This window comes from Oncorhynchus tshawytscha, linkage group LG18 (assembly GCF_018296145.1).
Source record: "Oncorhynchus tshawytscha isolate Ot180627B linkage group LG18, Otsh_v2.0, whole genome shotgun sequence".
Classification (NCBI taxonomy): domain Eukaryota; kingdom Metazoa; phylum Chordata; class Actinopteri; order Salmoniformes; family Salmonidae; genus Oncorhynchus; species Oncorhynchus tshawytscha.
In genome coordinates this window covers 45,657,113-45,680,527 of record NC_056446.1, presented here as the reverse complement: position 1 = coordinate 45,680,527, position 23,415 = coordinate 45,657,113, and the positions used below count along the sequence as shown (strand labels likewise).

The window sequence follows — 23,415 nt, the reverse complement described above, 5'->3', positions numbered from 1 at the left end:
TCTAGACCAGAGCCCTATGGGGGTAGTGCACTATATAAGGCATTTGGGAGCCTATATGCTCTGTTCCCGTCTGTACCAGTGTTTTCACTTGTTCATATACAGGATGTCACAATGATGTCATACCTTCCTTCCTTTAGAAGTATAGACATGCTGTGTGATATCTCCAATGTTATTATTATCGGCTAATGGGGATCCTAATGGATCCAATCAAATAGTTACGTGTGAAATACCAGCCATGGTTAAAGGCTAGTCTTTATAACCAGGTCTCCTTACAAGCAGCCAGCTTGGGCTTGAATCACCTAAGACCGGGCTGCTACTGAAGGATCAAAGTTCTGTCTGAGTTATCATTGCTAGAGCTCACTCATGTGCGTAATCAGAGGGAGGGGGGAGAGAGCGAGAGAGGGCAAGCCCATTGCACCGAGAGTGAGAGAGAGAGACCAGCTTGCCTACAGACTATCACCAGTCAGTTAGTTGCAGCAACCTTGTAACGGACAACTCTCCTCCCAGTCGGCCCTGAACATTTAGCCAGAGAAGCGGCCAGCATGGAGAACTTGTACGAGACCGTAGAGGAGGGGAGCGTGTATGAGCGGCCCGACAGTCCTGCCGAGGCCAAGTATGAGAACCAAGGAGTTATCTATGAAACTCCCAGTGAGGTGGAAGAGGCGTTGCACAGAGAGGAGCAGGTGTACTCATCCCCGAGAGGGAAGCGATCTTCGCCGGACTACATGGACACCAGAGACGCGCCGGAACAGGCAGCAGAGAAAGATTGTTCTTCTTCAGCCTCCTCGTACGGCAACAACGAGGACGATAAGTGCATGGTGGAGGAGATTAAATTAGCAGCAGAGGTTGAGGCTGTGCTCGAGGTTAACCGTGATGGAGCTGGCTCGAGACGGTCATCGTCATCATCATCCTCCTCTTCCTCCTCCAAGCACGAGGGCAACCTGCAGGACAGGCTGGTGGATGCCTACAGCCACAGTGAGAAGAGTCTGAGCGACAAGGAGGAGGAAGAACCGGTGGACTACAGTCTGAAGACCATCGAGACTCTAGAAGCCATTACTCTGAACGAGGACAGTGCCACTCCTGATGACCCTAATGCACCCGAAATCTCCCTGTTTGTCAAGGTAAGGAAGAGGAATTGTCAACTTTCTCAAACTGTCTCAGAAGGGATATTCATATCAACCGTGGAATAGGTATATACAGGCTTCGAGATAAACAGGAATAGGAATAAACAGCTGTTTCTCCAGCTGTCTCAGAAGGTAGGCCTAAAGAATGGGATTAAACAGCTGTTTCTCCAGCTGTCTCAGAAGGTAGGCCTAAAGAATGGTATTAAACAGCTGTTTCTCCAGCTGTCTCAGAAGGTAGGCCTAAAGAATGGTATTAAACAGAACTCCCGTTGTGTTACAGTTGGAGAAACACAGATTACGTTGGCCTATATATATATATATATATTTATAACTGGGGAAGAGGAATATATATAGGCCAACATAATCTGTATTTCTCCAACTGTCACAAATGGTTTCAAATGTTTTCAAATGTCATTAGTCTTCTGAGGGATAAAGGTGATGTTTAAAACAGCCATAAGAAAGCAAGCATTGACTAGAACGTGTGTTAAACGTTGTATATGGTCTGTATACGATCTATCTTCATCAGATAGTGTTTTTCAGGGAAAGACAGGGTCATTGAGTTACCGTCTAAGATTGGCCCGTACCCTCCTCACCACTCTGCAGTAGTCTGAAGGTCGTTAAGGTGTGGCTGTGTGAGTGGTCATCCCCCTCCACATGGACTTTGCTATAGTAGGCCTCACAGCAGGATAGGCCTCGTCCAGGGCTTTTCACATCCGAGCCTGGAGGTCCAGACGACAGCAGGTTTCCTGTTCTACCTGATAATGAACCCACCTGGTGTCCCAGGTTTAAATCAGTTCTTGAAATAGAGGGGAAGAATGAAAATCAGTGGTGGAACTGTCTTCGACCCTCAGATTTGAAAACACAGAGTCCGACAGAACACAGTGGTTATAGAAAGTTCAGAGAGGCACTTGGCCTCCTATTAATGTTTTCTTTATCAACACGCTCATGTCTGTGTGTAGAGCAGGAACTGCTGTTTTATTCCACTGTGTCTATATCCTCTGTACACCGTCTTTGACTTTGACAAGCCCTGGAGACAGCCTTGTAATCATTAACTATAGTTCACTGTACCACCATAGAAACAAGAGGTGAGCTCTATGGCTGGGCAACCCCCTCCCCCCCACACACACTGGCTGTAATCCGTGTTCTCTGTTCTAGCACGGTCACCCTGATAACTGAGCAACACAGATTAACAGAGAGAGAGAGAGAGAGAGAGACATTTGAACAAGAGAGTGGTTGGACATGTTTGAGTCTGAGAAGGTCCAGATATACGGTAGCCTCTTACCTATCCCCTATCCCATAGACCCTATCCCTTCCTATCTCCTGCCCTAGCTCTTATCCCCTATCCCCTAGCCAATAGACCCTATCCCCTAGCCAATAGACCCTATCCCCTAGCCAATAGACCTATCCCCTAGCCAATAGACCCTATCCCCTAGCCAATAGACCCTATCCCCTAGCCAATAGACCCTATCCCCTAGCCCATAGACCCTATCCCCTAGCCAATAGATCCTATCCCCGAGCCCATAGATATCTCCCTATCTCCTGCCCTAGCCCCTATCCCCTGCCCTAGCTCTTATCCCCTATCCCCTGCCCTAGCCCATGTATTCCCAAACTGGGGAACGTGCAATGCCATCCGGGGTACGCCGATTTAAACATTTTTTTACGGGGCTATACATTTTTATTTTTTTATTTTTTCTCTCCTGAGTAGCCTCGTTTCACTGCCAAAAATAACATTAAACCTTCTAGTGTTCAGCGAAATAACAACACAATGTCAAATACAGGAAGCCTAGTCAAATAACTAACATCCAATCACATTAACCATTACTCTCTCACAGGAAACCTTCACTCTTGCGCAGACATTTAGAAATGACACATGACAATTTGAAAAATAAGCCACGGGAATTATTTGAGCAAGAATAAAGACGTCTTTTGAGTAGTAAGACATGTATAAAAGCAACAGAATCCATTAATAAGAAGGGGCTAGAAGAGTCTTATATGGTGAGCTACCGAGTGGAAAGGCCAAAAAACAGAGATGTTTTGAAATAATTACTGCTTCGCACACAAACCAGTGGATTATATGCATTACAGCATAGAGATGTCACCACACCTCTACTCCTCTAGTGTCACCACACCTCTACTCCTCTAGTGTCACCACACCTTTACTCCTCTAGTGTCACCACACCTCTACTCCTCTAGTGTCACCACACCTCTACTCCTCTAGTGTCACCACACCTCTACTCCTCTAGTGTCACCACACCTCTACTCCTCTAGTGTCACCACACCTCTACTCCTCTAGTGTCACCAATCCTCTAGTGTCACCACTCCTCTAGTGTCACCACTCCTCTAGTGTCACCACTCCTCTAGTGTCACCACACCTCTAGTGTCACCACTCCTCTAGTGTCACCACTCCTCTAGTGTCACCACACCTCTACTCCCCTAGTGTCACTACTCCTCTAGTGTCACCACTCCTCTAGTGTCACCACTCCTCTAGTGTCACCACTCCTCTAGTGTCACCACTCCTCTAGTGTCACCACTCCTCTAGTGTCACCACTCCTCTAGTGTCACCACTCCTCTAGTGTCACCACTCCTCTAGTGTCACCACTCCTCTAGTGTCACCACTCCTATAGTGTCACCACTCCTCTAGTGTCACCACTCCTCTAGTGTCACCACTCCTCTAGTGTCACCACACCTCTACACCTCTATTGTCACCACACCTCTAGTGTCACCACTCCTATTGTCACCACTCCTCTAGTGTCAACACACCTCTAGTGTCACCACACCTCTAGTGTCACCACACCTCTACACCTCTAGTGTCACCACACCTCTAGTGTCACCACTCCTCTAGTGTCACCACTCTTGTCACTTTTCCTCTAGTGTCACCACTCCTCTAGTGTCACCACACCCCTACACCTCTAGTGTCACCACACCTCTAGTGTCACCACACCTCTAGTGTCACCACACCTCTAGTGTCACCACTCCTCTAGTGTCACCACTCCTCTAGTGTCACCACTCCTCTAGTGTCACCACTCCTCTAGTGTCACCACTCCTCTAGTGTCACCACTCCTCTAGTGTCACCACTCCTCTATTGTCACCACACCTCTAGTATCACCACTCCTCTAGTGTCACCACACCTCTAGTGTCACCACTCCTCTAGTGTCACCACTCCTATTTTCACCACTCCTCTAGTGTCACCACACCTCTACACCTCTAGTGTCACTACTCCTCTAGTGTCACCACTCCTCTAGTGTCACCACTCCTATTTTCACCACACCTCTAGTGTCACCACACCTCTACACCTCTAGTGTCACCACTCCTCTAATGTCACCAGTCCTCTTGTGTCACCACTCCTCTAGTGTCACCACGCCTCTAGTGTCACCACGCCTCACCACGCCTCTACACCTCTAGTGTCACCACGCCTCTACACCTCTAGTGTCACCACGCCTCTAGTGTCACCACTCCTCTAGTGTCACCACTCCTCTAGTGTCACCACTCCTCTAGTGTCACCACTCCTCTAGTGTCACCACTCCTCTAGTGTCACCACTCCTTTAGTGTCACCACTCCTCTAGTGTCACCACTCGTCTTGTGTCACCACTCTATTGTCACCACTCCTCTAGTGTCACCAATCCTCTAGTGTCACCACTCCTCTAGTGTCACCAGTCCTCTTGTGTCACCACTCTTGTCACCACTCTTCTAGTGTCACCCCTCCTCTAGTGTCACTAGTCCTCCTGTGTCACCACTCTAGTGTCACCACTCCTCTAGTGTCACCACACCTCTAGTGTCACCAGTCCTCTTGTGTCACCACTCTATTGTCACCACTCCTCTAGTGTCACCACTCCTCTAGTGTCACCACACCTCTACACCTCTAGTGTCACCACTCCTCTAGTGTCACTACTCCTCTAGTGTCACCACTCCTCTAGTGTCACCACTCCTATTTTCACCACACCCCTAGTGTCACCACTCCTCTAGTGTCACTACTCCTCTAGTGTCACCACTCCTCTAGTGTCACCACTCCTATTTTCACCACTCCTCTAGTGTCACCACACCTCTACACCTCTAGTGTCACTACTCCTCTAGTTTCACCACTCCTCTAGTGTCACCACTCCTATTTTCACCACACCTCTAGTGTCACCACACCTCTACACCTCTAGTGTCACCACTCCTCTAATGTCACCAGTCCTCTTGTGTCACCACTCCTCTTGTGTCACCACGCCTCTAGTGTCACCACGCCTCTAGTGTCACCACGCCTCTAGTGTCACCACGCCTCTAGTGTCACCACGCCTCTACACCTCTAGTGTCACCACGCCTCTAGTGTCACCACTCCTAGTGTCACCACACCTCTATTGTCACCACTCCTCTAATGTCACCACTCCTCTAGTGTCACCACTCCTCTTGTGTCACCACTCTAGTGTCACCACTCCTCTAGTGTCACCACTCCTCTAGTGTCACCACTCCTCTAGTGTCACCACTCGTCTTGTGTCACCACTCTATTGTCACCACTCCTCTAGTGTCACCACTCTATTGTCACCACTCCTCTAGTGTCACCAATCCTCTAGTGTCACCCCTCCTCTAGTGTCACTAGTCCTCCTGTGTCACCACTCTAGTGTCACCACTCCTCTAGTGTCACCACTCCTCTAGTGTCACTAGTCCTCCTGTGTCACCACTCTAGTGTCACCACTCCTCTAGTGTCACCACTCCTCTAGTGTCACCACTCCTCTAGTGTCACCAGTCCTCTTGTGTCACCACTCTATTGTCACCACTCCTCTAGTGTCACCACTCCTCTAGTGTCACCATTCCTCTAGTGTCACCACTCGTCTATTGTCTCTACACCTCATGTCACTACACCTCTACACCTCTAGTGTCACCACACCTCTAGTGTCACCACACCTCTAGTGTCACCACACCTCTAGTGTCACCACTCCTCTAGTGTCACCACTCCTCTAGTGTCACCACTCCTCTAGTGTCACCACTCCTCTAGTGTCACCACACCTCTAGTGTCACCACACCTCGTGTCTCTACACCTCTAGTGTGATGGGTGATTTTTTTGTGTGTTTTATTCCATGTTGAATTCTGGCTGTAACAACATGTGTATGAATACTCTCTGAAGGCCCTGTATGTATGTTTGTATAATAATATTATGAATCTAAATCATATAATATTGTCATACTAAGTGTTATTTTGTTCCCAGTTACCACAGTGTTCTACAACTAGGAGTGGGTAGAATACCTGTCACACCCTACCTTGATGTTTCAATTTCCATCCGGAAAGTATTTAGACCCAATTGTGATTTTTTTCGTCATCAATCTACACACAATACCCCATAATGACAAACTAAAAACTGGTTTTTAGAAATGTTTGCAAATGTATATAAAAAAAATCCCAACTGAAATATCACATTTACATTATTCAGACCATTTACTCAGTATTTTGTTGAAGCACCTTTGGCATCGATTACAGAATCGAGTCTTCTTGTGTATGACGCTGCAAGCTTGGCACACCTGTATTTGGAGAGTTCCTCCCATTCTTCTCTGCAGATCCTCTCAAGCTCTGTCAGGTTGGTTGGGGAGTGTTTCTGTACAGCTATTTTCAGGTCCCTCCAGAGAAGTTCGATCGGGTTTAAGTCCGGGCTCTAGCTGGGCCACTCAAGGACATTCAGAGACTTGTCCCGAAGCCACTCCTGCTTTGTCTTGGCTGTGTGCTTAGGGTTGTTGTCCTGATGGAAGGTTTAACCTTTCGCCAGTCTGAGGTCCTGAGCACTCTGGTGCAGGTTTTCATCAAGGATCTCTCTTTGCGCCGTTCATCTTTTCCTCAACCCTGACTAGTCTCCCAGTCCCTGCCGCTGAAAAACATCCCCACAGCATGATGCTGCCACCACCATGCTTCGCCGTAGGGCTGGTGCCAGGTTTCCTCCAGACGTGACACTTGGCATTCAGGCCAAACAATTCAATCTTGCTTTCATCAGATCAGAGCATCTTGTTTCTCATGGTCTGAGTCCTTTAGGTGCCTTTTGGCAAACTCCAAGCGGGCTGTAATGTGCCTTTTACTGAGGAGTGGCTTCCGTCTGGCCACTCTACCATACAGGCCTGATCGGTGGAGTGCTGCAGAGATGGTTGTCCTTCTGGAAGGTTCTCCCATCTCTACAGAGGAACTCTGCAGTTCTGTCAGAGTGACCGTCTGGTTCTTTGGACACCAAGGCCCTTGTCCCGATTGCTCAGTTTGGCCGGGCGGCCAGCTCTAGGAAGAGTCTTGGTGGTTCTAAACTTCTTTCATTTCAGAATGATGGAGGCTGCTGTGTTCTTGGGGACCTTCAATGCTGCAGACATTTTTTGGTACCCTTCCCCAGATCTGTGCCTCTCGGAGCTCTACAGACAATTTTTTTCAGCCTCTTTGGTGGAAATTCAGTTCTGAGAGACTTTGGTTATTTCTTCAAACAATCATCTTTATTTAATATCGATTCATTATTGCAATAATGAAACCGTGAGCCCAACAGTCTTGACTGTTGGACTGAGAGCCTTCCCATTACAGACAATGCACAGTTTATATAGCTAATACCCAGAATTCTTGGTTCCACCCCTCCCATATAGATTGGGGGGCACCATAAGCCACTTTGGGTTCATCCTCTGGTCATCTTCCTCTGATGTGGTCTCCCAGATGCCAGGATAATTAGGAATATTGAGGCCTTTGTTCTGTTCCTCCAGACTCTCTCAGTTACAATCACCCCACAACCTGTCCATGGAATACATCTCCATAAGTTCACCACTGATCATAGAATGGAATGTGGCTGTAAAGTTTTATCGCTCTCTAGTAAAAACCCATTTCCTCAGTTCACCACTGATCATAGAATGGAATGTGGCTGTAAAGTTTTATCGCTCTCTAGTAAAAACCCATTTCCTCAGTTCACCACTGATCATAGAATGGAATGTGGCTGTAAAGTTTTATCGCTCTCTAGTAAAAACCCATTTCCTCAGTTCACCACTGATCATAGAATGAAATGTGGCTGTAAAGTTTTATCGCTCTCTAGTAAAACCCTAAGTGCCCAGGCAAGCTGCAGGAAGCCAGAGTGGACACCATAAAACTCAGCCTTAGCAGGCCAGTCTTACTCTTAGTTAAATATATAATAATTTACTTTTAATATCAAACAAATCAGGTAAGTACGTAATATTTCTATCATACCTCATGGCTTGGTTCTTTGCTGTGACATGAACTGTCAACTGTGGGACCTTTATATAGACAGGTGTGAGCCTTTCCAAATCATGTCCAATCAATTGAATTTACCACAGGTGGACTCCAAAGTTGTAGAAACATCTCAAGGATGATCAATGGAAACAAGATGCACCTGAGCTCAATTTCAAGTCTCATAGCAAAAGGTCTGAATATTTATGCAATTATGGTATTTCTGTTTTCAAATTTTTATACATTTGCAAAAATGTATATATATAAAAACCTGTTTTCGCTTTGTGTCAGAAAATGTTCTCATAATTCTATTAATTCCAAGTACATTTTTGGAAATGTTTAGATGTTTATAGGATATTTGTTTTAAGTTTAACACCATATTCCATTGATGTTCAAGCATTATACATTTTACCAAGTCTTATATTCAAGTTTGACCTAATATTACCACTAGACTCCCAGAGCGTTTGTATCTCAGACTGGAATACATCCCCATTATGTTTCTATAGACTGGAATACATCCCCATTATGTTTCCTTTCAGACTGGAATACATCCCCATTATGTTTCCTTTCAGATTAGAATACATCCACATTATGTTTCCTTTCAGATTAGAATACATCCCCATTATGTTTCTATAGACTGGAATACATCCCCATTATGTTTCTATAGACTGGAATACATCCCCATTATGTTTCCTTTCAGATTAGAATACATCCACATTATGTTTCCTTTCAGATTAGAATACATCCCCATTATGTTTCCTTTCAGACTGGAATACATCCCCATTATGTTTCCTTTCAGATTAGAATACATCCACATTATGTTTCCTTTCAGATTAGAATACATCCCAATTATGTTTCCTTTCAGATTAGAATACATCCACATTATGTTTCCTTTCAGATTAGAATACATCCCAATTATGTTTCCCTCCAGATTGGAATACATCCCCATTATGTTTCCTTTCAGATTGGAATACATCCCCATTATGTTTCCCTCCAGACTGGAATACATCCCCATTATGTTTCTATAGACTGGAATACATCCCCATTATGTTTCTATAGACTGGAATACATCCCCATTATGTTTCTATAGACTGGAATACATCCCCATTATGTTTCTATAGACTGGAATACATCCCCATTATGTTTCCTTTCAGATTAGAATACATCCCCATTATGTTTCCTTTCAGATTGGAATACATCCCCATTATGTTTCCCTCCAGATTGGAATACATCCCCATTATGTTTCCTTTCAGATTGGAATACATCCCCATTATGTTTCTCTCCAGATTGGAATACATCCCCATTATGTTTCCTTTCAGATTGGAATACATCCCCGTTATGTTTCTCTCCAGATTGGAATACATCCCCATTATGTTTCTATAGATTGGAATACATCCCCATTATGTTTCTATAGATTGGAATACATCCCCATTATGTTTCCCTCCAGACTGGAATACATCCCCATTATGTTTCTATAGATTAGAATACATCCCCATTATGTTTCCCTCCAGACTGGAATACATCCGCATTATGTTTCCTTTCAGATTGGAATACATCCCCATTATGTTTCTATAGATTGGAATACACCCCCATTATGTTTCCCTCCAGATTGGAATACATCCCCATTATGTTTCTATAGATTGGAATACACCCCCATTATGTTTCCCTCCAGATTGGAATACATCCACATTATGTTTCTATAGATTGGAATACATCCCCATTATGTTTCTATAGATTGGAATACATCCCCATTCTGTTTCCCTCCAGATTGGAATACATCCCCATTATGTTTCCTTTCAGATTGGAATACATCCCCATTATGTTTCCCTCCAGATTGGAATACATCCCCATTATGTTTCTATAGATTGGAATACACCCCCATTATGTTTCCCTCCAGAATGGAATACATCCCCATTATGTTTCCCTCCAGATTGGAATACATCCCCATTATGTTTCCCTCCAGATTAGAATACATCCCCATTATGTTTCCCTCCAGATTGGAATACAGCCCCATTATGTTTCTATAGATTGGAATACACCCCCATTATGTTTCCCTCCAGAATGGAATACATCCCCATTATGTTTCCCTCCAGATTGGAATACATCCCCATTATGTTTCCCTCCAGATTAGAATACATCCCCATTATGTTTCCCTCCAGATTGGAATACATCCCCAATATATTTCTATAGATTGGAATTTATCCACATTATGTTTCTATAGATTGGAATTCATCCCCATTATGTTTCCTTTCAGATTGGAATACATCCCCATTATGTTTCCCTCCAGATTAGAATACATCCACATTATGTTTCTATAGATTGGAATACATCCCCATTATGTTTCTATAGACTGGAATACATCTCCATTATGTTTCCCTCCAGATTAGAATACATCCACATTATGTTTCTATAGATTGGAATACATCCCCATTATGTTTCTATAGACTGGAATACATCCCCATTATTTTTCTATTGATTGGAATACATCCCCATTATGTTTCCCTCCAGATTGGAATACATCCCCATTACGTTTCTATAGACTGGAATACATTCCCATTATGTTTCCCTCCAGATTGGAATACATCCACAATATGTTTCTATAGATTGGAATTTATCCACATTATGTTTCTATAGATTGGAATTCATCCCCATTATGTTTCCCTCCAGATTGGAATACATCCCCATTATGTTTCTATAGATTGGAATTCATCCCCATTATGTTTCCCTCCAGATTGGAATACATCCCCATTATGTTTCTATAGATTGGAATACATCCCCATTATGTTTCCCTCCAGATTGGAATACATCCCCATTATGTTTCTATAGACTGGAATACATCCCCATTATGTTTCCCTCCAGATTGGAATACATCCCCATTATGTTTCTATTGATTGGAATACATCCCCATTATGTTTCCTTTCAGACTGGAATACATCCCCATTATGTTTCTATAGACTGGAATACATTCCCATTATGTTTCTATAGACTGGAATACATCCCCATTATGTTTCTATAGACTGGAATACATCCCCATTATGTTTCCTTTCAGATTAGAATACATCCCCATTATGTTTCTATAGACTGGAATACATCCCCATTATGTTTCTATTGATTGGAATACATCCCCATTATGTTTCCTTTCAGATTAGAATACATCCACATTATGTTTCCTTTCAGATTAGAATACATCCCCATTATGTTTCTATAGACTGGAATACATCCCCATTATGTTTCTATAGACTGGAATACATCCCCATTATGTTTCCTTTCAGACTGGAATACATCCCCATTATGTTTCCTTTCAGACTGGAATACATCCACATTATGTTTCCTTTCAGATTAGAATACATCCCCATTATGTTTCTATAGACTGGAATACATCCCCATTATGTTTCTATAGACTGGAATACATCCCCATTATGTTTCCTTTCAGACTGGAATACATCCCCATTATGTTTCCTTTCAGATTAGAATACATCCACATTATGTTTCCTTTCAGATTAGAATACATCCCCATTATGTTTCTATAGACTGGAATACATCCCCATTATGTTTCCTTTCAGACTGGAATACATCCCCATTATGTTTCCTTTCAGATTAGAATACATCCCCATTATGTTTCCTTTCAGATTAGAATACATCCCCATTATGTTTCTATAGACTGGAATATATCCCCATTATGTTTCCTTTCAGATTAGAATACATCCCCATTATGTTTCTATAGACTGGAATACATCCCCATTATGTTTCTATAGACTGGAATACATCCCCATTATGTTTCTATAGACTGGAATACATCCCCATTATGTTTCCTTTCAGACTGGAATACATCCCCATTATGTTTCCTTTCAGATTAGAATACATCCACATTATGTTTCCTTTCAGATTAGAATACATCCCCATTATGTTTCTATAGACTGGAATATATCCCCATTATGTTTCTATAGACTGGAATACATCCCCATTATGTTTCCCTCCAGATTGGAATACATCCCCATTATGTTTCTATAGACTGGAATACATCCCCATTATGTTTCCTTCCAGATTAGAATACATCCCCATTATGTTTCCTTCCAGATTGGAATGCATCCCCATTATGTTTCCTTCCAGATTGGAATACATCCCTTTTATGTTTCCCTCCAGACTGTAATGCATCCCCATTATGTTTCTCTCCAGATTGGAATACATCCCCATTATGTTTCTCTACAGATTGGTGTACATCCCCATTATGTTTCTCTCCAGATTGGAATACATCCCCATTATGTTTCTATAGATTGGAATACATCCCCATTATGTTTCTATAGATTGGAATACATCCCCATTATGTTTCCCTCCAGACTGGAATACATCCCCATTATGTTTCTATAGATTAGAATACATCCCCATTATGTTTCCCTCCAGACTGGAATACATCCGCTTTATGTTTCCTTTCAGATTGGAATACATCCCCATTATGTTTCTATAGATTGGAATACACCCCCATTATGTTTCCCTCCAGATTGGAATACATCCCCATTATGTTTCTATAGATTGGAATACACCCCCATTATGTTTCCCTCCAGATTGGAATACATCCACATTATGTTTCTATAGATTGGAATACATCCCCATTATGTTTCTATAGATTGGAATACATCCCCATTCTGTTTCCCTCCAGATTGGAATACATCCCCATTATGTTTCCTTTCAGATTGGAATACATCCCCATTATGTTTCCCTCCAGATTGGAATACATCCCCATTATGTTTCTATAGATTGGAATACACCCCCATTATGTTTCCCTCCAGAATGGAATACATCCCCATTATGTTTCCTCCAGATTGGAATACATCCCCATTATGTTTCCCTCCAGATTAGAATACATCCCCATTATGTTTCCCTCCAGATTGGAATACAGCCCCATTATGTTTCTATAGATTGGAATACACCCCCATTATGTTTCCTCCAGAATGGAATACATCCCCATTATGTTTCCCTCCAGATTGGAATACATCCCCATTATGTTTCCCTCCAGATTAGAATACATCCCCATTATGTTTCCCTCCAGATTGGAATACATCCCCAATATATTTCTATAGATTGGAATTTATCCACATTATGTTTCTATAGATTGGAATTCATCCCCATTATGTTTCCTTTCAGATTGGAATACATCCCCATTATGTTTCCCTCCAGATTAGAATACATCCACATTATGTTTCTATAGATTGGAATACATCCCCATTATGTTTCTATAGACTGGAATACATCCCCATTATTTTTCTATTGATTGGAATACATCCCCATTATGTTTCCCTCCAGATTGGAATACATCCCCATTACGTTTCTATAGACTGGAATACATTCCCATTATGTTTCCCTCCAGATTGGAATACATCCACAATATGTTTCTATAGATTGGAATTTATCCACATTATGTTTCTATAGATTGGAATTCATCCCCATTATGTTTCCTCCAGATTGGAATACATCCCCATTATGTTTCTATAGAATGGAATACATCCCCATTATGTTTCCCTCCAGATTGGAATACATCCCCATTATGTTTCTATAGACTGGAATACATCCCCATTATGTTTCCCTCCAGATTGGAATACATCCCCATTATGTTTCTATTGATTGGAATACATCCCCATTATGTTTCCTTTCAGACTGGAATACATCCCCATTATGTTTCCGTCCAGATTGGAATACATCCCCATTACGTTTCTATAGACTGGAATACATTCCCATTATGTTTCTATAGACTGGAATACATCCCCATTATGTTTCTATAGACTGGAATACATCCCCATTATGTTTCCCTCCAGATTGGAATACATCCCCATTATGTTTCTATCCAGATTGGAATACATCCCCATTATGTTTCTATAGACTGGAATACATCCCCATTATGTTTCCCTCCAGATTAGAATACATCCCCATTATGTTTCCCTCCAGACTGGATTACATCCCCATTATGTTTCCCTCCAGACTGGAATACATCCCCATTATGTTTCTATTGATTGGAATACATCCCCATTATGTTTCCTTTCAGACTGGAATACATCCCCATTATGTTTCCCTCCAGATTAGAATACATCCCCATTATGTTTCCTCCAGACTGGAATACATCCCCATAATGTTTCCTCCAGATTGGAATACATCCCCATTATGTTTCTATTGATTGGAATACATCCCCATTATGTTTCCTTTCAGATTAGAATACATCCCCATTATGTTTCCTTTCAGATTAGAATACATCCCCATTATGTTTCCTTCCAGACTGGAATACATCCCCATTATGTTTCCTTCCAGATTGGCATACATCCCCATTATGTTTCTATTGATTGGAATATATCCCCATTATGTTTCTATTGATTGGAATACATCCCCATTATGTTTCTATAGATTGAAATACATCCCCATTATGTTTATAGACTGGAATACATCCCCATTATGTTTCCTTTCAGACTGGAATACATCCCCATTATGTTTCCTTTCAGATTGGAATACATCCCCATTATGTTTCTATTGATTGGAATACATCCCCATTATGTTTCCTTTCAGATTAGAATACATCCCCATTATGTTTCTATAGACTGGAATATATCCCCATTATGTTTCTATAGACTGGAATATATCCCCATTATGTTTCTATAGACTGGAATACATCCCCATTATGTTTCCTTTCAGACTGGAATACATCCCCATTATGTTTCCTTTCAGATTAGAATACATCCCCATTATGTTTCCTTTCAGATTAGAATACATCCCCATTATGTTTCTATAGACTGGAATATATCCCCATTACGTTTCTATAGATTAGAATACATCCCCATTATGTTTCCTTTCAGATTAGAATACATCCCCATTATGTTTCCTTTCAGATTGGAATACATCCCCATTATGTTTCCTTTCAGATTGGAATACATCCCCATTATGTTTCTCTCAGATTGGAATACATCCCCATTATGTTTCCTTTCAGATTGGAATACATCCCCATTATGTTTCTCTCCAGATTGGAATACATCCCCATTATGTTTCTATAGATTGGAATACATCCCCATTATGTTTCTATAGATTGGAATACATCCCCATTATGTTTCCCTCCAGACTGGAATACATCCCCATTATGTTTCTATAGATTAGAATACATCCCCATTATGTTTCCCTCCAGACTGGAATACATCCGCATTATGTTTCCCTCAGATTGGAATACATCCCCATTATGTTTCTATAGATTGGAATACACCCCCATTATGTTTCCCTCCAGATTGGAATACATCCACATTATGTTTCTATAGATTGGAATACATCCCCATTATGTTTCTATAGATTGGAATACATCCCCATTCTGTTTCCTCCAGATTGGAATACATCCCCATTTTGTTTCCTCCAGATTGGAATACATCCCCATTATGTTTCCCTCCAGATTGGAATACATCCCCATTATGTTTCCCTCCAGATTGGAATACATCCCCATTATGTTTCTATTGATTGGAATACATCCCCATTACATTTCTATAGACTGGAATACATCCCCATTATGTTTCCCTCCAGATTGGAATACATCCCCAATATATTTCTATAGATTGGAATTTATCCACATTATGTTTCTATAGATTGGAATTAATCCCCATTATGTTTCCTTTCAGATTGGAATACATCCCCATTATGTTTCCCTCCAGATTAGAATACATCCACATTATGTTTCTATAGATTGGAATACATCCCCATTATGTTTCTATAGACTGGAATACATCTCCATTATGTTTCCCTCCAGAATGGAATACATCCCCATTATGTTTCTATAGACTGGAATACATCCCCATTATTTTTCTATTGATTGGAATACATCCCCATTACGTTTCTATAGACTGGAATACATCCCCATTATGTTTCCCTCCAGATTGGAATACATCCCCATTATGTTTCCCTCCAGATTGGAATACATCCCCATTATGTTTCTATAGATTGGAATACATCCCCATTATGTTTCCCTCCAGATTGGAATACATCCCCATTATACTTCTATAGATTGGAATACATCCCCATTATGTTTCCCTCCAGATTGGAATACATCCCCATTATGTTTCCCTCCAGATTGGAATACATCCCCATTACGTTTCCCTCCAGATTGGAATACATCCCCATTATGTTTCCCTCCAGATTGGAATACATTCCCATTACGTTTCTGTAGGCTGGAATACATTCCCATTATGTTTCCCTCCAGATTGGAATACATCCCCATTATGTTTCTATAGATTGGAATACATCCCCATTATGTTTCTATTGATTGGAATACATCCCCATTACATTTCTATAGACTGGAATACATTCCCATTATGTTTCCCTCCAGATTGGAATACATCCCCATTATGTTTCTATTGATTGGAATACATCCCCATTATGTTTCCTTTCAGACTGGAATACATCCCCATTATGTTTCCCTCCAGATTGGAATACATCCCCATTATGTTTCTATAGATTGGAATACATCCCCATTATGCTTCTATAGATTGGAATACATCCCCATTATGTTTTGATAGATTGGAATACATCCCCATTATGTTTCTATAGACTGGAATACATCCCCATTATGTTTCCTTTCAGATTGGAATACATCCCGATTATGTTTCCTACAGATTAGAATACATCCACATTATGTTTTGATAGATTGGAATTTATCCACATTATGTTTCTATAGATTGGAATTAATCCCCATTATGTTTCCTTTCAGATTGGAATACATCCCCATTATGTTTCCCTCCAGATTAGAATACATCCCCATTATGTTTCTATTGATTGGAATACATCCCCATTATGTTTCCTTTCAGACTGGAATACATCCCCATTATGTTTCCCTCCAGATTGGAATACATCCCCATTATGTTTCTATAGATTGGAATACATCCCCATTATATTTCCCTCCAGATTGGGACATCCCCATTATGTTTCTATAGATTGGATTACATCCCCATTATGTTTCCCTCCAGATTGGAATACATCCCCATTATGTTTCTATTGATTGGAATACATCCCCATTATGTTTCCTTTCAGACTGGAATACATCCCCATTATGTTTCTATAGACTGGAATATATCCCCATTACGTTTCTATAGACTGGAATACATCCCCATTATGTTTCCTTTCAGATTAGAATACATCCCCATTATGTTTCCTTTCAGATTGGAATACATCCCCATTATGTTTCCTTTCAGATTGGAATACATCCCCATTATGTTTCTCTCAGATTGGAATACATCCCCATTATGTTTCCTTTCAGATTGGAATACATCCCCATTATGTTTCTCTCAGATTGGAATACATCCCCATTATGTTTCTATAGATTGGAATACATCCCCATTATGTTTCTATAGATTGGAATACATCCCCATTATGTTTCCCTCCAGACTGGAATACATCCCCATTATGTTTCTATAGATTAGAATACATCCCCATTATGTTTCCCTCCAGACTGGAATACATCCGCATTATGTTTCCCTCCAGATTGGAATACATCCCCATTATGTTTCTATAGATTGGAATACACCCACATTATGTTTCCCTCCAGATTGGAATACATCCACATTATGTTTCTATAGATTGGAATACATCCCCATTATACTTCTATAGATTGGAATACATCCCCATTCTGTTTCCCTCCAGATTGGAATACATCCCCATTTTGTTTCCTCCAGATTAGAATACATCCCCATTATGTTTCCTCCAGAATGGAATACATCCCCATTATGTTTCCCTCCAGATTGGAATACATCCCCATTATGTTTCCCTCCAGATTGGAATACATCCCCATTATGTTTCTATTGATTGGAATACATCCCCATTATGTTTCCTTTCAGACTGGAATACATCCCCATTATGTTTCTATAGACTGGAATATATCCCCATTACGTTTCTATAGACTGGAATACATCCCCATTATGTTTCCTTTCAGATTAGAATACATCCCCATTATGTTTCCTTTCAGATTGGAATACATCCCCATTATGTTTCCTTTCAGATTGGAATACATCCCCATTATGTTTCTCTCAGATTGGAATACATCCCCATTATGTTTCCTTTCAGATTGGAATACATCCCCATTATGTTTCTCTCAGATTGGAATACATCCCCATTATGTTTCTTTTCAGATTGGAATACATCCCCATTATGTTTCTCTCCAGATTGGAATACATCCCCATTATGTTTCTATAGATTGGAATACATCCCCATTATGTTTCTATAGATTAGAATACATCCCCATTATGTTTCCCTCCAGACTGGAATACATCCGCATTATGTTTCCCTCCAGATTGGAATACATCCCCATTATGTTTCTATAGATTGGAATACACCCCCATTATGTTTCCCTCCAGATTGGAATACATCCACATTATGTTTCTATAGATTGGAATACATCCCCATTATACTTCTATAGATTGGAATACATCCCCATTCTGTTTCCCTCCAGATTGGAATACATCCCCATTTTGTTTCCCTCCAGATTAGAATACATCCCCATTATGTTTCCCTCCAGAATGGAATACATCCCCATTATGTTTCCCTCCAGATTGGAATACATCCCCATTATGTTTCCCTCCAGATTAGAATACATCCCCATTATGTTTCCCTCCAGAATGTAATACATCCCCATTATGTTTCCCTCCAGATTGGAATACATCCCCAATATATTTCTATAGATTGGAATTTATCCACATTATGTTTCTATAGATTGGAATTAATCCCCATTATGTTTCCTTTCAGATTGGAATACATCCCCATTATGTTTCCCTCCAGATTAGAATACATCCACATTATGTTTCTATAGATTGGAATACATCCCCATTATGTTTCTATAGACTGGAATACATCTCCATTATGTTTCCCTCCAGATTGGAATACATCCCCATTATGTTTCCCTCCAGATTGGAATACATCCACATTATGTTTCTATAGATTGGAATACATCCCCATTATGTTTCTATAGACTGGAATACATCCCCATTATTTTTCTATTGATTGGAATACATCCCCATTACGTTTCTATAGACTGGAATACATTCCCATTATGTTTCCCTCCAGATTGGAATACATCCCCATTATGTTTCCCTCCAGATTGGAATACATCCACAATATGTTTCTATAGATTGGAATACATCCCCATTATGTTTCCCTCCAGATTGGAATACATCCCCATTATACTTCTATAGATTGGAATACATCCCCATTATGTTTCCCTCCAGATTGGAATACATCCCCATTATGTTTCCCTCCAGATTGGAATACATCCCCAATATGTTTCTATAGATTGGAATACATCCCCATTATGCTTCTATAGATTGGAATACATCCCCATTATGCTTCTATAGATTGGAATACATCCCCATTATGTTTCCCTCCAGATTGGAATACATCCACATTATGTTTCGATAGATTGGAATACATCCCCATTATGTTTCTATAGACTGGAATACATCCCCATTATGTTTCCTCCAGATTGGAATACATCCCCATTATGTTTCTATAGACTGGAATACATCCCCATTATGTTTCTATTGATTGGAATACATCCCCATTACATTTCTATAGACTGGAATACATTCCCATTATGTTTCCCTCCAGATTGGAATACATCCCCATTATGTTTCTATTGATTGGAATACATCCCCATTATGTTTCCTTTCAGACTGGAATACATCCCCATTATGTTTCCCTCCAGATTGGAATACATCCCCATTATGTTTCTATAGATTGGAATACATCCCCATTATGCTTCTATAGATTGGAATACATCCCCATTATGTTTTGATAGATTGGAATACATCCCCATTATGTTTCTATAGACTGGAATACATCCCCATTATGTTTCCTTTCAGATTGGAATACATCCCCATTATGTTTCCCTACAGATTAGAATACATCCACATTATGTTTTGATAGATTGGAATACATCCCCATTATGTTTCTATAGACTGGAATACATCCCCATTATGTTTCCTTTCAGATTGGAATACATCCCCATTATGTTTCCCTACAGATTAGAATACATCCCCATTATGTTTCTATTGATTGGAATACATCCCCATTATGTTTCCTTTCAGACTGGAATACATCCCCATTATGTTTCCCTCCAGATTGGAATACATCCCCATTACGTTTCTATAGACTGGAATACATTCCCATTATATTTCCCTCCAGATTGGGACATCCCCATTATGTTTCTATAGATTGGATTACATCCCCATTATGTTTCCCTCCAGATTGGAATACATCCCCATTATGTTTCTATTGATTGGAATACATCCCCATTATGTTTCCTTTCAGACTGGAATACATCCCCATTATGTTTCTATAGACTGGAATATATCCCCATTACGTTTCTATAGACTGGAATACATCCCCATTATGTTTCCTTTCAGATTAGAATACATCCCCATATGTTTCCTTTCAGATTGGAATACATCCCCATTATGTTTCCTTTCAGATTGGAATACATCCCCATTATGTTTCTCTCCAGATTGGAATACATCCCCATTATGTTTCCTTTCAGATTGGAATACATCCCCATTATGTTTCTCTCCAGATTGGAATACATCCCCATTATGTTTCTATAGATTGGAATACATCCCCATTATGTTTCTATAGATTGGAATACATCCCCATTATGTTTCCCTCCAGACTGGAATACATCCCCATTATGTTTCTATAGATTAGAATACATCCCCATTATGTTTCCCTCCAGAATGGAATACATCCGCATTATGTTTCCCTCCAGATTGGAATACATCCCCATTATGTTTCTATAGATTGGAATACACCCCCATTATGTTTCCTCCAGATTGGAATACATCCACATTATGTTTCTATAGATTGGAATACATCCCCATTATACTTCTATAGATTGGAATACATCCCCATTCTGTTTCCCTCCAGATTGGAATACATCCCCATTTTGTTTCCCTCCAGATTAGAATACATCCCCATTATGTTTCCTCCAGATTGGAATACATCCCCATTATGTTTCCTCCAGATTAGAATACATCCCCATTATGTTTCCCTCCAGAATGGAATACATCCCCATTATGTTTCCTCAGATTGGAATACATCCCCATTATGTTTCCTCCAGATTAGAATACATCCCCATTATGTTTCTCTCCAGATTGGAATACATCCCCATTATGTTTCCTTTCAGATTGGAATACATCCCCATTATGTTTCTCTCCAGATTGGAATACATCCCCATTATGTTTCTATAGATTGGAATACATCCCCATTATGTTTCTCTCCAGATTGGAATACATCCCCATTATGTTTCTATAGATTGGAATACATCCCCATTATGTTTCTATAGATTGGAATACATCCCCATTATGTTTCCCTCCAGACTGGAATACATCCGCATTATGTTTCCCTCCAGATTGGAATACATCCCCATTATGTTTCTATAGATTGGAATACACCCCCATTATGTTTCCCTCCAGATTGGAATACATCCCCATTATGTTTCCCTCCAGATTAGAATACATCCCCATTATGTTTCTATAGAATGTAATACATCCCCATTATGTTTCCCTCCAGATTGGAATACATCCCCATTATATTTCTATAGATTGGAATTTATCCACATTATGTTTCTATAGATTGGAATTAATCCCCATTATGTTTCCTTTCAGATTGGAATACATCCCCATTATGTTTCCCTCCAGATTAGAATACATCCACATTATGTTTCTATAGATTGGAATACATCTCCATTATGTTTCTATAGACTGGAATACATCCCCATTATTTTTCTATTGATTGGAATACATCCCCATTACGTTTCTATAGACTGGAATACATTCGCATTATGTTTCCCTCCAGATTGGAATACATCCCCATTATGTTTCCCTCCAGATTGGAATACATCCACAATATGTTTCTATAGATTGGAATACATCCCCATTATGTTTCCCTAGATTGGAATACATCCCCATTATACTTCTATAGATTGGAATACATCCCCATTATGTTTCCAGATTGGAATACATCCCCATTATGTTTCCTCCAGATTGGAATACATCCCCAATATGTTTCTATAGATTGGAATACATCCCCATTATGCTTCTATAGATTGGAATACATCCCCATTATGCTTCTATAGATTGGAATACATCCCCATTATGTTTCCCTCCAGATTGGAATACATCCACATTATGTTTCGATAGATTGGAATACATCCCCATTATGTTTCTATAGACTGGAATACATCCCCATTATGTTTCCCTCCAGATTGGAATACATCCCCATTATGTTTCTATAGACTGGAATACATCCCCATTATGTTTCTATTGATTGGAATACATCCCCATTACATTTCTATAGACTGGAATACATTCCCATTATGTTTCCCTCCAGATTGGAATACATCCCCATTATGTTTCTATTGATTGGAATACATCCCCATTATGTTTCCTTTCAGACTGGAATACATCCCCATTATGTTTCCCTCCAGATTGGAATACATCCCCATTATGTTTCTATAGATTGGAATACATCCCCATTATGCTTCTATAGATTGGAATACATCCCCATTATGTTTTGATAGATTGGAATACATCCCCATTATGTTTCTATAGACTGGAATACATCCCCATTATGTTTCCTTTCAGATTGGAATACATCCCCATTATGTTTCCCTACAGATTAGAATACATCCACATTATGTTTTGATAGATTGGAATACATCCCCATTATGTTTCTATAGACTGGAATACATCCCCATTATGTTTCCTTTCAGATTGGAATACATCCCCATTATGTTTCCCTACAGATTAGAATACATCCCCATTATGTTTCTATTGATTGGAATACATCCCCATTATGTTTCCTTTCAGACTGGAATACATCCCCATTATGTTTCCCTCCAGATTGGAATACATCCCCATTACGTTTCTATAGACTGGAATACATTCCCATTATATTTCCCTCCAGATTGGGACATCCCCATTATGTTTCTATAGATTGGATTACATCCCCATTATGTTTCCCTCAGATTGGAATACATCCCCATTATGTTTCTATTGATTGGAATACATCCCCATTATGTTTCCTTTCAGACTGGAATACATCCCCATTATGTTTCTATAGACTGGAATAT

At 40.4% G+C, this 23,415-nt stretch overlaps 1 protein-coding gene across 1 annotated transcript in view; it reads left to right on the top strand.

Annotated features, from left to right (window-relative positions):
* The first annotated feature begins 408 nt into the window (after window positions 1–408).
* Window positions 409–23,415, top strand: part of LOC112237991 (chloride intracellular channel protein 5-like) — a 59,127-nt gene continuing 36,120 nt past the window's right edge. Inside the window, exon 1 of the mRNA XM_042301133.1 lies at window positions 409–1,121. Within this exon, the coding sequence (XP_042157067.1) occupies window positions 543–1,121 (579 nt within the window). The 5' untranslated portion in view covers window positions 409–542. The remainder of the gene's footprint in view (window positions 1,122–23,415) is intronic.